The sequence below is a fragment of the Dermacentor albipictus genome, chromosome 10 (assembly GCF_038994185.2).
Source record: "Dermacentor albipictus isolate Rhodes 1998 colony chromosome 10, USDA_Dalb.pri_finalv2, whole genome shotgun sequence".
Classification (NCBI taxonomy): Eukaryota; Metazoa; Arthropoda; class Arachnida; order Ixodida; family Ixodidae; genus Dermacentor; species Dermacentor albipictus.
Window position 1 is genome coordinate 87,653,556 of NC_091830.1, and position 16,712 is coordinate 87,670,267.

General features: G+C 45.4%; 1 protein-coding gene across 6 annotated transcripts in view; it reads left to right on the top strand.

Annotated features, from left to right (window-relative positions):
* The first annotated feature begins 8,868 nt into the window (after window positions 1-8,868).
* Window positions 8,869-16,712, top strand: part of LOC135910256 (zinc finger protein 782-like) — a 187,833-nt gene continuing 179,989 nt past the window's right edge. For 3 of the 6 annotated variants that reach the window (XR_011509085.1, XR_010566964.2, XM_070527579.1), the window contains exon 1: window positions 9,018-9,157. Coding sequence is in view for 1 of the 6 variants with exons in the window: in XM_070527580.1 (XP_070383681.1) it covers window positions 9,060-9,157; window positions 11,185-11,301 (215 nt within the window). In the remaining 5 variants the exon portion in view is untranslated. Of the gene's footprint in view, window positions 9,158-11,184; window positions 11,302-16,712 lie in introns of all 6 variants that reach the window. The other 3 variants (XM_070527580.1, XR_011509094.1, XR_011509093.1) reach the window with 3 other exon arrangements.

Sequence of the window (16,712 nt, forward strand, 5' to 3'; positions counted from 1 at the left end):
CAATTTTCTCGCGAATATAGAGGGAGGGTGCTTAGAATCGGGGGGTGATTAGAATCGCGAAAATACGGTAAGTAAGCATTCCATAAGTAAGCATTCGTTACGCTCAAAGATTGACAAGAAAGTGTGTAGATTTGCTTTTTTATATTCGAACTTGTTACGCAATAGAGGTCCAGTATAGAGTCTTTAGCAACCCTTGAATTTCATTGATATATATTGTCCAAGGTTTGGCCCCATGAGTTATTATTAGTAAGATAGAGTAATTATGCACTTTCTTTTGCTGACAGAAAACAGTAAGGTGCATTCAAGGCTTGAGTGTGCTTGCAGAATGAACTTGTACCCATTTTTATCTTTCTGCAAATTTCACTCCCATGACTAGGGTGCATTGTGACTACTTGGCCAAGATAAATACATTCTTTCGCAGCTTTTACACTAAGACTGTGAGAGTCATGTGCATAGGGACACATATTTAGTTGAACCTGCTTGGTGTGAATTTATACAGTACTACAGAGAATATACCTTTTTGAAAAATGGTGTGCACCACCAAGTAGCTGCAGCGAAGCATTATGGGAATCTTGAGGGACAGTGCTTCGTCATCTACTTCTCACATCGCCCAGCACATAGGTGCAGTAGCAAGACCAGCTTTTCACCTACTATCATAATCGATCGTCCAGTAGTGACAGGATATGTGGTGACACATGCATAAAGGGCTCAAATGCATGCTTTTGAAATATGGAGAAAGTTTTATTGTCATAGTCTTTTCTTTCTCTTGCATGGCTTCTGCAATAAAAAGTTGCGTGATGGTGGAGCCACCAGCTTGTAGCTGCATGCAAACAAGGTGCCTCTGCACCATCTCACTGTGGTATGCATACTTCCCCTACAAGTATGAGTTTTCTGTTTGAATGCTGCGGTATTGAAAACTTCTAATGGTGCGTCAGCACCGCATCAGGCCTGGCAGGGACTGAGAAGCAGTAGAAAAACAATTTCGCCAGAACTCGTCTCACGATGACTATCGATGGTAATCCAGTTAGCATTCGAGGAGTGTAGCGACCCACCGTATTTCTGAGGAGACGTTTATTTACAGTGGTCATTCACTGAAGTAATGAAAATTGTAAAAGGGCAGCATAACAAAAACGGTACGACAACAAACGTGTGATGACGATGGCACAATGAGACACAGATTTCTATATTAGAATGACGACGATAGAATGACTGTGACGGTACAGTCGGCTCTTCTTACAACGGACCCTGATAATCAGACAAAAAACGTCAGTTTTATCCAAAGTCCATAATATCCAAAACGCCTCACTTCCGAAACTTTGGTGGCGATGTCTAACAACATTATTGCAAAGAGCGAGTGACAAACCTAAAAAAAAAAGTTCAAGTCACAGTATTGCCCGAAAGGCGAAGCATCGATTGCGATAGCAAATTAGTAGACAGCTTCGCGAAGTAATTTTATCTCACTCAATGACCGCAGAAAGTAGCTGTCAAAATGTTGGAGTAGAAGCGCAGTAACAGCAGCAAGTGAATTGACTTTCATGCTGTCTCTCGCATCAGTGCGAACTAAACATCAAAAGAACAGTGTATACGAAGCTACCGGCACTGGGTGCACTTTGTCCACATCGCAGATCGCTTGGGCTACTGAGTATGTGGCAATACGTTCATACATCCCACTCTTTAATGAACCTCTATTACGCCGACATGAGTCACTGTAGATGCAGGACTGGTTATGCGCCAATCAGTTCATGCTGGTCTTCAGTTAACCTCTTTGATACCAACTTTGGTCAGTGCATATACGTGCCAGTGACTGTGTGCCACTCCTTATTGAACATATTTGAAGCCAACTTGTGTGATTAGGTATGCGCCACTTGGAACGTGCCGCTCTGAAATTATGAAAAGATTCCTTAAGTTTTCTTTTTTCTTTAATGTTGAGCCAATATAATGTGCCTATCCCCACAGAATAAAGCCAATTCTTTGTCGCTGAAATACTTAGCCGCGTTTTGGACATTTTCCTCATAAGCCTCACATGTGTAGGAAGCACAGCCTTCGCCTGAGCACTGGTGAGAAGTGAAGAATCAGCTGGTGTCGACTTGGCCAGGTCCAGTGCTCGTTTGTTGTTTCACCAGGGAAGCTCCTGATGTCGCCATTAGCTGTGGTTTTTGCGAACCTTATCTGTAGAGAATGAATGGAATTATGAAGCTCCTACAGCTACCATGTCCCCATTAGATTCATTTTTGCGATATTCTGGCTGGAGAAATGTGTTAGCATTCTTGCGTGTTGAAGCGTTAATATCGAATCAAAATAGAGAAATGTCATTTTTTAAAACGAAAATAATTTTTCGGCTTGTACCTCTCCTTAATCAGATAAGTCACACAATGGGATAGTCGATGGAGTTCCAGACAAACACCTCACACATAGCTTACGTTAGGCTCTACAATGCCTGTGCTCTTGGCAGTAGTATACTATGGCAGGTTATTAGTTGCATTGCCCAGAAATAACTGTGTGTAGTGCTTGCACAGAGGTGAGCCAGGCCACACACTACAAGAAGGCATCTTAATTTGGGCGCAGTTTTTATGTAAGGTTAGCGTAATATTTTTCTTAGCTTTACATTATTTATGAGTGCATTTGTTAGTGTCATTGAGATATTTTGGGCTTAGCAATACAAAATGTCTTGAAACAGCTCAAATTATGAAAATGTACACTAACCGTTTCGCAGCAGCATCCTACCATTGAGCTTGGTTGTGTGTTTAGATTATGGGGAGAGATGTGTACAGTGCAAGTAGAACCCAATTTCAGAAAGAAAAAAAACGCTGTGAATGGTTACCATAATTTGCAGGCAGAAATTTCACGTTGCTGTGCGATGTATGGTAATTATAGCTCAGAAAACTGCTATATGACCACCATTAAACCATGAAGTATTTGTAACGAAGTATTACTCTCAACATTAAAATGAAGCTCACAACTGCATTGCGTGTAGCAGTGTTTGTGGGGCTGATACCTATGCTATGCATATGTTTCATATTTTGTTCATTGTTGATAACACTATCTCGTCCTTCTCTATTTAGGCGTACGTGTGTCACTGGTGGACGAAGAGCGTCATGTTGTGACCCCCATCGTCTGCCATCTTGATAATAAGCGATGTTACTTTTTATTCGTGGCTGTACATTGTAAAGCTTCCTGCACCTTCGTGACTGGTCCCTCCAGTAGTGTTGCTTTTGTACACAATATGATTTTATCTTTTTATGCTAGGCTCACATATTTTCCCCTCTAGGTTCCTTATTGGAGTTATCTTTCATTATTATTCTCTTTCAGCCTTTTCATTATGTATGCATGTAAGCATTTCTCTTAGTAGTAATTCAGTGTTCAATGTTGGTTTGAAAGATTCAGTTGGCGAAATTTGTCTGAATTCAAAAGTTGAAGTGTTTAGTGAATGTATGTGTATTTTTAATCCTTGTTGATGTTTTAATTCTCGCACTTGTAGTAGTTAATCTGTTGGTATAATTAGCATTTTATTGGTTTGGGTGCTCCAACAAAAGTTGAGTTATCGCACTTGGAAGTTCACTTATTAGATGCAATAAATCCTAATTACACAACTGTTTTAAAAACCAGTCACACAAATTGGTATCATGATAGCTATATATTAATTCTCTATGTTCTAGCTACATTTTAGTTTGCCTTCTTTGGTATCTTTGCAAGAATCCTCTTCCTCTTTCTATTGTTTTAGTACTGGAGGATTAATTGCAGATTGAAGACACCGTTTATTTTGTCTCTGTCGCACTGGACATCGTATGTTTTGTTTTTGCTTTGTTTTATGAGACACGTTTTATATGTACATACTAAAAATGTCTTTTACATAAGGCATATTTATTGTTAAGACGGCAGTGCTGGGGCATTGGCAGCAATTAAAGCCGTTTTATGCCAACTGGTTCACGCTTTAATTCTGTAGATTACGTTTTCTGTTTTGATGTTTTTTTTGGAATTTCAACGTTTCTTGCAATTGTTGGTGCAGAACAGCCATGTTCTTTAGACAGCAGTCATAAAGGCTGGGTGTTTCATACTTTGCTATTTTCATTTTTAGTGTTTTGCATAATCCATGTGGTTTCTTTTCTTGCACACACACGCATTTGCATGGCTATTTCCTGCTCATCAGCAACTGAGTGTTGCAAGCTTCTGATTATTGTGTTCATTTGTTGCACTGCTTGTCTTGAGTTAAACTGGTTCCTGCACAGCAAAACGACCCATCTGGATCAGCCTCCTTGCAAAGTTAGCATCATTGTCTTAATTGGACACTTTTTATCTGTGTATGTGTTTTATGTGTGCTAGAATGTGTTACTTAAGATTGCTCAGATCTTTTATGCTTAAGAAAAGAAAGTATAGCAGAATAATGTAGCCGAAATAATTTTTGTGAACAAGAGCGTTTGTGGAGCAACATCCAAACCACTGAATACAGTTATTATCATCGTTGCATGAACATTGGTGTGTTTTCTAGATGTTCCAGATCACAAGCAGAGGTGTTTGCGATCTACTGTGGAACCCCGGTGTAGTAATTTATCTAACAGCCGCTGCCCACGATGCATGCTTTGACAAGCGAAATTTTATTTTACGGATTGTTATGCATTAATAGCGGAGAGAATAAATACCTTCCATAAGACAAGAAAATGGTAATAACATTGTGCACTCAACCAAAAGTGACTGGTATCAGTTCAAAGCTGCATCCTGCTAGCATTCTCATCTGTCGAATGTACACTGCGTTGCTTCTTGCATATAAAAATCAGTCGTTGCTCTTGTATGGCGCTATTTAAAGCGGTCACCTCAAGTGTATGTGCTTGTGAAGCCAGCATCTATATCTTTTACTGATTGACTTAGGTTCCCGACTGCTTGTTTTGGCATTGAACTTCCAGTTTCTTAAAGATTAAAACGGAAAACCCTGCAGCAGCAGCTTGCAGTATACTACTCTCCCTGCCCTATCACTTTATGATGTTATTACAATTCAGAATTTTTTCTCGGCAAAAATATGTGTGAATTTTACAAACTCGGTCATCGAGCAATCACACGTAAATATATCAGGCAAATCATGAATGGTCGACCAGCGGTGCTCTGTTTGGTCTGATCTGAAATTACCTTCAATACTTCTTCAATGAAGAAAAAAGCAACCATTAGTATTTGTGTCTATCTTGTGTTATTTCGTGGGCGTTTCATAACTGCAATTTTGTTTTCAAATGAAAAGCATTACTGTGGTAACGTGTTCTAATTTATTTATGCAGCATCGAGGCCTTGCCGCTGTCAACCTGCAACTACAATAAGTGAGAAGTCACATAAGGGACGCCGCTACCGCTGTAACTTCTGTGACTATAAGAGTGATAGAGTGTCTCTTCTGAAAGCACACACCATGGTCCATACAGGCGAGCAGCCCTTTGAATGCCGTTTGTACCCTCAGAGAGTCTCACTACAGAGCAATCTCAAGGTACACCTGCGCACTCGCAATGGGGAGAGGCTATTCCAGTGCCGTTCATGCCCTCAGAGCTTCCAACAAAAGAGTCATCTCAAGACACACCTGTGCACTCATACAGGCACAGGCAAGAGGCCATTTCAGTGCCCTTCATGCCCCTAGAGCTTCCATCGAAAGAGTAACCTCACTCTACACCTGCGCACTCACACAGGCGAGAGGCCATGTTTCAGTGCTCTTGACTCCCTCAGAGCTTCCAACAAAAGAGTAATCTCAATGCACACCTGCGCGCTCATATATATGAGATGCCATATCAGTGCTGCCTGTGTACTTAAGGCCTTTTCACACAGAAAACAGCTAAGTAGGCACCTGCGCCATCGCAAGTGAAAGGGACTATTGGAGTGATAAATCTTGTGTTAGTGCTTTTTCTAACAGCTCATTCCACTGCTCCTTCCAGAGCACCTTTTGAGTGCAAAGAAAGTCATGTAAGGTAACTCTAAAGCTGTAGGTCTAGTATTATAATGATATAGCTTCATCATTACTGCTGAAGACTTCTATGCATCTAATAAACTGCTGCAAAGTAGATTGTGCTGTCAGTGCGCTTGTCTATGCTTGCACGGAGTTTTACTTGATTTTACTTGTTTGTCTGATTTTGCTCATGCTTATTGTCTGACGGGTTTTAGAAGATTGCTGCCACAAAATAAACGATCTTTGTTCTGGCATTCTACGTTTGGTGTGTCTTGGATAGTGCGCTCTCAGCCCTCGGTGTAGTGTAGCAATGGCGATGAGAAACGTACCCATAATTTGAAAAGCAAGATCTTCACTGCTTGTTCAATTTTGTGCCAAGTTCCACCGTTTGACGATGGTAATGACAAGTATACTTCACTTGTCATTCGACTTGAGTCCTCCTTCTAAGGTAACAGCATTGCGGAGGGCGGAGGAGGCACCGAACAGAACGCATATTCTATTCGCTCTCGGGTCAAAGTGAATTGAAGTCCTCAGTAGGTGATGTTCTTCTTATAAGGTGAACCAGTTCACCTACAAGGAAGCGCTTGACATTTTGGAGGACTTCTAGGACCGGAAGCCCAGCAAGATTTTCCTGCTGTGTTGGTGGTATCCTGATATCCCTTGTGAGCTTCCCTCTCCAGCAGGGCTTTCTTTGCTGCACTCTGATAAAAGGATTTAGCTTCAGCTGTCTGTGTTCGGGAGATGGTTTTGATCCTTCTCTGGTTGATCAGAGATCAGAATTCCTCAGTTGGCAGGATAGCCAACTCTTATATAACCTCCTCAAAGCCTATGGCCTTTGCTGAACAGCATGGCTGTAGGAGTTTCCATGTGCACAGGAAGAAGTAAATTGTTTTGTGGAACAGCGATCAAATCGTGCTGCTGAAATTCTCAGCTGTGTTTTGGGGTTTGCCCTGAATGCAACGAAACAGCACGTTTTCGCTCATCCGCCTCTCATAGTAGGAAGCACAGCTTTTGCCTGAGCATTGGTAAAAAGTCAATAATCAGCTGTAGACTCAGCCAGGGCTAGTGCTCGTTCGTTGTTACACCAGAAAGCTCGTGATGAGAGCAATAGTTGTGGTATTTGGGTGCCTCATCTGTGGAGTACAAATTGAAAAATAATGACCCTACAGCTACCTATGTCTCAATTATTCTTCACAATCTTCTGGCTGGAGAAATGTATCAACCTTCTTGCACGTAGAACTAGGTTGTTGAAGCATAATTATGGAACCAATTAAAATCTAGAAAGATGATTTTTAGAACAAAAATTTCATTCTTTGGCCTGCATATCGCCTTAATAAGCCCTGTTAGACAATGAGATAGACGATGGAGTTCAAGACGAACACCTCACAGATAGTTTACATTAGGCTACACAATGCCCGTTGTCTTGTATCTTTTGGGGGGTAAAAGGGCAGTAGTATACTATGGAAGGTTATCAGTGGCATTCTCCGGGACCTATTGAGCGCTGTGCTTGTACTGAGCTAAGCCAGCTCTTTCACTGCAAGAAGACATTCTGGGCTTAGCTTCAATAGAGTGTACCATGATCTCTGTTAAGTTAGCATCATCTTTTTTTCTGTTTAGAGTACTGATCAGTTAGCTTTTCCAGTTTCCTTTGTCATATTTACTGTAGTTATTCGTCAGCTGAGGTTATGGCATTTTCTGTGCTTAGCAAAACAAAATTCGTCACTGTGAAACAACTCGAACGAGGAAAATGTACACAAACTATGCTGCAGCAGCCTCTGACCATCGAATTGTTGTGTGTGATAGGTTTGCGGCACAGATATCGATGTGTACCATACGCGATAGGTCCCAGTTTCAGAAAAACACTGTGACAGTTCACCATATGTTGGGCACAAAACGTTTACTTTGCGTAGTTGTTATACAGTGAAAGCTCGTTAATTCGAACTTCAATAATTCGAATTTATGGATGATTCGAACTGCACGATTTGGTCCGGCCAAGCTTCACAGAAGCCTATGTATAAAAAAGTCCGTTAATTCGAACGCGAGAAGGTTCCCTCACGGATAATTCGAACTACGCTCGCCTGGCACACGGCCAGAGAAACGTGCCTACTGCCTACACACAGGGCTGTATTGCCTCCGAAACGGAGAGAACGGCGAGAGACTTGGCAAAATCGGAAAAAAATCTAACCGACGCGGGGTCACCCAGAAGGCAGCGGCGGCTGCCGCCTCTCCGTTCTACGTAACCTCCGAGACTTCTTGCCCGTTGCGAATCTCGGAGGCTTTGCAAATCTTGTACAGCTGCTAATGTTGTGCGGAGATGGCACGGCAAGCGCCATCGTAACACAGCGAATCAAGTACATCGCAGCTGCGCTTGCAATCAAGAACCAACGAATCAGGGCCTTCGCCACCTTCACATGTTCACGGTCTTTGTCCCGGCAGTCTTCATCGGTTGTGCACCTCTGTTTTCAGCTTAGGAGGTATCGGCCGTCGCGATTGATTGTGATGGTCTTAAGCCTCGGCTAACGTTCGTTTTGGTGGACATCGGTGGTGTGGCACAGTCGGAAGCAGAGCTTCGACTTGAAGATGGCGTGTGCCCGCGGCACACGCCATCACTTTCTGACATGCCAAATTTCTGACATGCCCTACTGCTTCCAAATCGTAGTGTACTGTTGCTCTCCTTCACTTTCGTTAGTTCGAACTTTCGTTAATTCGAACTGAAGCAGCATCCCCTTGCGGTTCGAATTAACGAGCTTTTACTGTATAGTAAATAGCTCAGAAAAGAACTCCCGCAATATCCCGGGCAAGCCCCTCCCCACTTGCCACTTTCGAGTGATTTGAAATTGGCGCTAACTACCGAGCAAGTGCCCCTTTCCCCCTTGATCATTTTCACCTCTTTATCGTTTTTACGGGACCTCCTGGCTGCATTTTCTTTCGGTCAAATTTTTAGAAACTTGCATGGTAAATTACACAACATGAGGCAATTTAGTGAGAAAGGAATTGATTGATTGATTAGCTCAGCTACACTTCTGGCGAGGCTCGCCAGGTATTGGCACAGCCATCGCCATAACCATAGCTTACGAGTCGCCTGTGGTACCTGTGGGTCGCCGGCCGGCGGCTTGGTCAAACGTGCGCATTCTGACTAGTCTCGCATATGAATTCAGCGCGAGATAGATGCTGCGATTTTACGTGCGATCCGTCGTACGACGCGTTGGAGTTTGACTTTCCGCGTACGTCGATTCCGGACACATGGTAAGAAGATCGCCTCCTCTATTTTTTGAATGCCAGTGCAATAGCTCGCTTGGTGGGCCTTAGTTTTGTGAGTTGCCGCGATGCTACGCTATCCATATCGTACTAAAGCCTAAAGCCCTTTAGCTACCACAAGAACGACGAGGGCACGGGACGAGGGTGTCTCAGTGGTGTCTCCCTCGCGACAACCGCGTTGTCTAATGCTACGTCCGCCATGACATGTCTCGCTCCCTACCATAGCATCCTTATAATTTTTTTCTGAGGCGGCTATGTCCCTACGGAGCGCACTGCCGATGCGCGTATAGCACGAGTTGCAGCCAAAGCCGTTTCGTGCAAAGGAGGCTGGTCATAATAGGCATGTCTGTGCTCATACACTGTTTACAGGCTTAGATTACATTAATTTAGCTCTCGCGCACGGTCTCCTGTCATTGAAACTTCTCGGCGGTGGTGCCCGGGTCGTGCGCCCTGTCAGTCGCTCGGTGCAGTTTTAACGCGATAGTGTTAAGGGACCTGTGTCGCCAAAAATCCGGTGTCCACGTTGGACGACCCATCAGCATGAGGAGGAATAAACAGAGAGTTTTAGTTTAGGGGACGCAAGCGGCTTGCGTACGCAAGAGCTAGGGGCGACGGTAGAGACTTTCTTGTACGCTATTCCGGTAAACGGGAGCGGTTTGGGCGGATTACCGGATGGTCGGGGCGTAAACGTGAGCGGCCGGAGCGGTGAAGCCGCCTGGTGTTGTAGAGCTCAACCAGACAAGCGCATCGCTAAAACTGCAGTAACTCGCCATATCTTGCTTCGCCACTCGTGCAAATTTTTGGCAGCGGCGTAATTGTGAACACGATTACGCCACTGTCGAAAATTTACGCCAGCAGCCAAGCAGAATATAGTAATTAGCTCTGTGTTTGTGTGGTTGAGCTTTGCGCCACCAGCTGGCGCCACCAATCTGGCCGCTCACCTTGACGCCCCCGCCAAACCGGAAAACCGCCCGCGCTTGCCCGAATACCGGACACGCTAAAGGTCTCTGGTACTGCGCATGCGCAGACCGCTACGTCTACTTGCGTCCTTGGGAAGGCCGAAAACATCGCTGCCCTTAAGAGGTCACGTTACCTACGTGACCCTCGCGATGTACGAGAGCTTGTACGAGAACGAGTAGCTAGCGGGTAGATAATCAGATAACTATTTCGCCAAGTCACGTGTCGACACACATCGTTATTATATATATCAGAGAGGTTTACCGTGTCCTGTATTCGGGTAAACGTGGGGGAGTAAACGGGTGCGGCCTGCGTGGTGCATCCACCTGGTGGCGCAAAGCTCAGTTGGACAAAAACAGCTAATATTGCTGTAACCAAGTCTATTCTACTTAGCTGCTGGTGTAAATTTTCGCCACTGGCGTAATCATGTTCCTGCCAAAAATTTACACCCACAACAGAGTAAAATAAACTTGGTTACTGCAGTATTAGCTGCTTTTGTCTGTTTGAGCTTTGCGCCACCAGGTGGCTGCACAATGCAGGCCACTGTAACGTATGGTAGTTCAAGTATTGGGACTGATTACGGCCGATTCTGTTGGGAACACACACACATTTATTTCAACGAAACTGCAGCCATCTTAGAAGCTCCCCTGAACCCCAGGGTTGCCATCCTTCATTCCAAGAAGTGCCATACATGGACACTACAGCCACTCCCGTTTTTGGCTCCGCCCCTTCGCCCCTACCTGCTCCGCCTGCGTTTACCGGAATACCGGACACGCTGAACCTCGCTATTAACTGCTTTTATTAAGAATAGTTTTATGTGTTTAACTTCATATGCTTGATTTCATGTTTTAAAAAATGATAATGCAGCAAAGATCAGACGTTGATGGCGCTGCGAGCGCATGCGACCTCACTGCGGCGTGAGTTTGGGGCCGCTAACCTATAGCGTGTTTCTGCTTGCGTATGCAAATGCACCCGAGCGCTAGGGGCCCCAACGCCTTGTGTCCCCTAAACTAAAACTCTCTAATGTTCATCTGGGGTAAGCCCCGGTTCTACTCTAGGTGGGAGGTCTCCTCATTCCAGGAACCCTCAGTCCTTCGCTGCCTCCTTGGCCCTGGCAACGAGGCGACGTTGTTCCAGGCCCTCGGAGACGAGCTTGGCCTCCCACGTTTAATGAGGTCTTCGCTTTCTTGTCTGACATTATATTCTTTCGGTAAGGTGATGCGTCTGTATCTAGATGCCATGGACATTCAGGATCATGTGCACCAAGGTGTCCGGTACGCCGCAGATTAGGCAGTGGCGAGGGCTAGTTGGCGAGGGCATGTGGAATGATTTGCAGATTGCGACAGGTGATTCTACCGAAACTCAAGCTTCTTCTATATAATGCCTTATTCCTCCCGCATATAAACTACTGTAACCTTGTTTGGGGTACAACATCTCGAACAAACATTCACAAATTACTTGCAATACAGAAAAAAGTATTCACCATATCGCAAATGCCCCATACGATTCCCATATGTGGGATTTGTTTCAGTCACTTAATGTCCTTTCTGTCAGGCATGCATACATATTTAACCTGTACTTAAAATACAAGAGCAGCTTAAAATACACAAATAAGCGTTTTCTTCGAATGAGCTGCCTCAAAAAATCCTTGCAGCTGCCATACAGCGTAAGGCAAAGAGAAATATGGGATTTGCCATTTTCCCGAACCAATAATGGTTTTAACAGGTTACAATATCGTGTACCATTCCTGCTAAATAGCCTTGAAAAGAGGCATATAGACCCGAGGACCATCACTAGAAAACAATGGAAAGAATTTTTAATGGCAAACGACAGTCTTCAAATTTTAAAAAAAGTGGGGGGGGAAAGGGGGAAAAATGTAATGTAAATATTTTCTCTTATTTTGCAAGTCACTTGTTTTCGTATTACCTTTGTATGATTCTTTCATTGCCTGTACGACCTGAGTGAAAATGGTCTGAATTGGACCAGAAATGCGTTTTTTTTCCCTTTTCCTGTATATGTTTTCAGACATGATGGCCTGTATGTGGGATGCTATTGTATGCAAATACATTTGTCTTGCTTTTTTCTGTGAGATGCAACACATATGTAAACAATATGTATTTACAATGTGTGTAAAACCTTCGCGCTGCCAGTCAAACAGGGGCAAGGGCCTCGTAAAGCTGCTTGTGCTAGCTTTTTTGCTCTTGTCCTAGCATTCTTTTTTTCATACGCGGAAGAATGCTGAATAAAGATTTTGATTTGATTTTGATTTGGTATCCTTGTAGTGTTGGGTATAGTCCGGGCATGAGCATTCCGTGGGTGTAAGTGTTACTCTGTAGTCTTCTGAGTGTGGTACTTTACTCTTTGGTGAGCTTTGGCTGAGGTGGTGAATATACCCTGCGTTCCAGCCTGTGATGTTGAAGGATCGCCGAGTAGGTAATGGGTACGATCTCTGCCCCCGCTGACGCAGACCGGGAATTCTCGAGAGTAGGAAGGGTTGGCTCTGCAGGTGTGGCCTTGGGCCGTGGCATGGGCCACTTCGTTCCCCTCTAGCCCCTCGTGCTCAAGAAGCCACGGTATGCAGGTGTAGGGGATCAGAGTGCTGCGGTGCTTCAATATCTTCAGTGCTTCTGTCGACACGCAACCCTTAGCGTAGTTCCTGACAGCTACTTCAGAATCGGAAAAAACAACTGCGTCCATGCACGTGGTAGTTGCTAGGGTAATCGCTGTCCCTTCTGCAGATTCAGGGTTTTGTGCACAGACTGTGGCTGACGCCAGCTCTCTGCCCTGAGAATCGACGATGCTCGGGGCGTAAGCGTTTCTTTGCGGGTATTTGACTGTGTTGGTGTATCTGCCATCCGGATCTTTGTGTCTTCACCGTATGGCATCCACTCAGGCTTGTCTTCTTTCCTTTTGGTGCGTGGGGTGCGTGTTGCATAGAATTGGTGCTACGCACAGGGATTCGCGGATGTTTGGAGGAATTCTGTCCTTTCGGTCTGTGTCCGTGGTAGCTATAAAAGTTTTACCATAGCTCAGCCGTTGCAGCACTGATCTTCCGGTGGGTGTGAGCTTCAGTCATTCCAAGTGACTGGCTTTATGAGCTTCAGCAAGTTCTTGCCAGATGTTGTGTACGCCCATCTTGAGAAGTCTCGTAGTCAAAGCTATATGTGGTAGGCCCAGGGCAATTTTGATGGTTTTGCGTATTTAAATGTAAATTTTTTCTACCTCTGCATTCTTCCGTGTGAGGTAGGGTGTGCTGTATGTTATTCAACTGGTGAGGAGTGCTTGCATCATGCGTAGAGTGTCACATTCTTTAAGTCCGCTTCCACGGCTTGCAACTTTCCTAACGAGATGTGTTAGCTGGGATAGCGTTCGCCTTAGTCGGGGGAGGGCGGCCTCCCTGGACCCGTCTTTGTGGATGTGCAGCCCTAAAGCTCGTAGGGTTGCCACTTTTGGAATAGGCATTCCATTGAGGGGGACGTTGGGATCGGGTTCATAGCTAGGTGGTTCGCCTCTCATTCTTCACTTAAGCACGACTTATTCCGACTTCTCGGGAGCACAGCGGAGGCCGCATTTGTGCAAGTAGCTCTCGTTCATATCTAGTGCTTCCTGTAGGCATGTTTCTTGTGTTCCCGTGTTTGATGCCATTGTCCATATAAAAAGCATGTCCTAGGTCTCGTTTTGCGTCGAAGAGGCTGGGTAGCTTGATCATGGCGACGTTGAAGAGCAACGGCGATATGACCAAACCCTGCGGGCTGCCTTCGCTCGGTAGTGAGAAGCTGTCGCTTCGAAGGGTGTATATTCCAACTGTGGCGATGCAGCCCGTGAGGAAATTCCTGGCGTAGTCGTATGTCCGAGATTCACAGCCCAGGTGTTTGAGGTTGTAGAGGCTAGCTTTATGACTGACATTGTCAAAATCTCCCTTTACGTTGATGGCTAAATTCGATGATTTGCTTCCATTGCTCAGGTGGTCGATGAGGTCTTTTTTGAGTAGAAGGAAGACATCTTGCATTAACAGGTTCTGCCTGAAACCGAATGTAGTGTTCGGAGAATATCCATTGTCTTCGAGGTGAGAGTTTAACCGGTTGTGTATCATATGCTCGAAAAGCTTCCCTACGTGCAAGGTAAGGGAAATTTGGCACAAGTTCTCGAGGCTGAGCTGTTTATTCGAGGCAGCCGGTAGCTCTCCTTTCTCCCAGCATGCATTGAAGTATTGGAGCAGGGCTGCGGTACCCTTCTGCGGAAGGTTCCGGGGATGCTTGTTGATGAGCTGATCTTTGCCCGTGCTGGTGTTTCTGGTGAGTGTCAATAGTGCTGTAGAGAGTTCAGCATGTGTAAAGGGTTGGTCAAGTTCGGGGTTTGGTTTCCCACCGTAGACTTTGTCATGTGCCGTTAAATTAACGGGTGGGTCGCCGCACAGCTTCTTCTGAATTTCTCGGAGGAGGTTCTCTTTCAATCCAGCATGGTTCTGCACGAGGCTACAGAGGTGCTGTCTCTGCTGTGTCTTTGGAGGGCCGCTGTCGAGAAGAGCGTGCAGGAGATGCCACGTCGTCTTTGTGCTCAGGGTTCCCTGGAGTTTGTCACAAAATGCATGCCAGTGCTGTCTTCCTAATCTCTCCGTGTATGCCTGTGCTTGCTTGGTGAGGAGGGAAATTTCTTCTTCAATTTCTTGTTTAGCTTCTGTCTCTTCCATCTTTTGAGGAGAGCTCTTCTAGCTTCCCAGAAGTGGAGGAGCTGCGTGTCGACGGCTGGCACTACTTCATTCAGCTGTATGGTTTTGGTGTGGCGATCTGCCGTGTCGAGGACTTTGTTCAGCCGGTCATCTATTTTCTCGATGGCGGTCTCGACATTTTGCACGTCACTAAATGACTTCCACTCCGTTACCTGGGCCATTCCTACCCTAGCGGACTTGGGAGTGTGAGCCATGGGTAGTTGAAGGATGTGGCGATCACGGCCCAGGGTCTCTGGGAGTCGGCTCCATTTCTTCGCATCTTCCCAGTTGGCCATGCTTGCAATAATCAGGTTCTCAATTCTCTGCACTTGAACACGCATTTTCGCCAAAATCTCGCTGCGAGAAACTGCTGGCTCTTCAGATGGCTTGCATGATGGTGACATTGTTCCACTTTGCAAGCTCGAAGCCTACTTGTGGGCGGAATACAACCTTGTAGTCGTCGACTGGTAGAGGTGGCATTCAGGGCTTTCGCTGTTGCGGTGGTGGTGGCTTTTTATTCAATTGTTGCTTGGCTGGGCTTCTTTCTTGTGTCGTTTGATTCTCTGTGTCCTTCTTGCCTTTTCTGCCTTTGTAATCCAGATGCTCTCGCGTTGAATAGTTCTTCCGCTGCTTGCATCACAATTCCAGGCAGTTTCTGCGTTGTTTACTTCAGTCGGGTCCATCTGCATTGTGTGTCTATCTGCTAGCTGTTCTCTTGGTATTTTGATTGCTTTTACTGCTGCTTCGCTCATCTCGAGAGCTCTTAGTTGCTGCATGGGCAGGCGCCCATTCTATGCCCACAGATACGCTCGAGTGGCGGCAGCACACGCCACGGGGTTGCTGTGGCACGTTTGGCGTCGGGCTTAGCCAGGCGGGTGTGCAGCCATTGCAGAAATCAGGAAATGGGGCTCTCACTTGATGGTAGCTAATGTCTGCTGACCCCTCTCATCTTGCCAGTTATGCAATTGGCAAAATTTGGTTCGTCGCTGGCTGTGATCCTGGTTGAGAGGCACGGGAAGCGGAAGCCCATGGGAAGTGTGTCTGTTCTCCATGGCCCCATAGCGGCTTTTTCCGATGTCCCGTCAGCAGAAATATTTTTGAACCGCACATACTCAGGGCCTCCATGTGCCGGAAGACATTTACTGAACGAATTGAATTTTGCAAACTAAGATACGTGGGAAAATAGTAAACCATGCCTTACACACAACCTACAAGTATGATAGAGTGTTAGATTGTAATGTTACTACACGAGAAAACTTAATTTGGTTACGCGAAAACTCAAACCCGTTTTGCAGTGTTTCTACAATTCATAGACTGCCGACGGCATCCGCCATTTGCGCGCATCGGCGCGGGGATCTCACGGAGTCGACGTAGTGGCGCGCTTGCTTCCGTGAAACACTTACAGATGGCGCTAGCCTGTGCCAATTTTTAAAGCCTCTAAAAACTTCATAAAGTAACGACACTCTTCTCCTCCGCCTTCACTCCTACTTGTCCCTCCTCCCTCCTTCCTCGACAGTGGCGCCACCTGCACCACTCGAGCATAGCGGATGGCCTTTCGTACAGTAAATGCACGCATCTGAAGGCAGCGTGCTTTAAGCGTTGGTGTTGGCTTTCTATCTCCGAGTAACTTCATGTACAGCATAGAATTTCTAAGCCGACAGTTATGCATATTCAATGACAGCAGCTTTTTTTAAATGTTTTGATAGCGATTCTTTAAAAAAGTATCTGAACGAGCGCTAGCGCTGTGTCATGACACAGTTGTCATGTCTTCGACATGACGACAAAGACGGTTGCACTCGCTCCGAATAACATTTGCGAGATGACTTTAGTGAAGTGATGACTTCGCAAGGAATTGCTACACTGTGATGCGGCCAAACT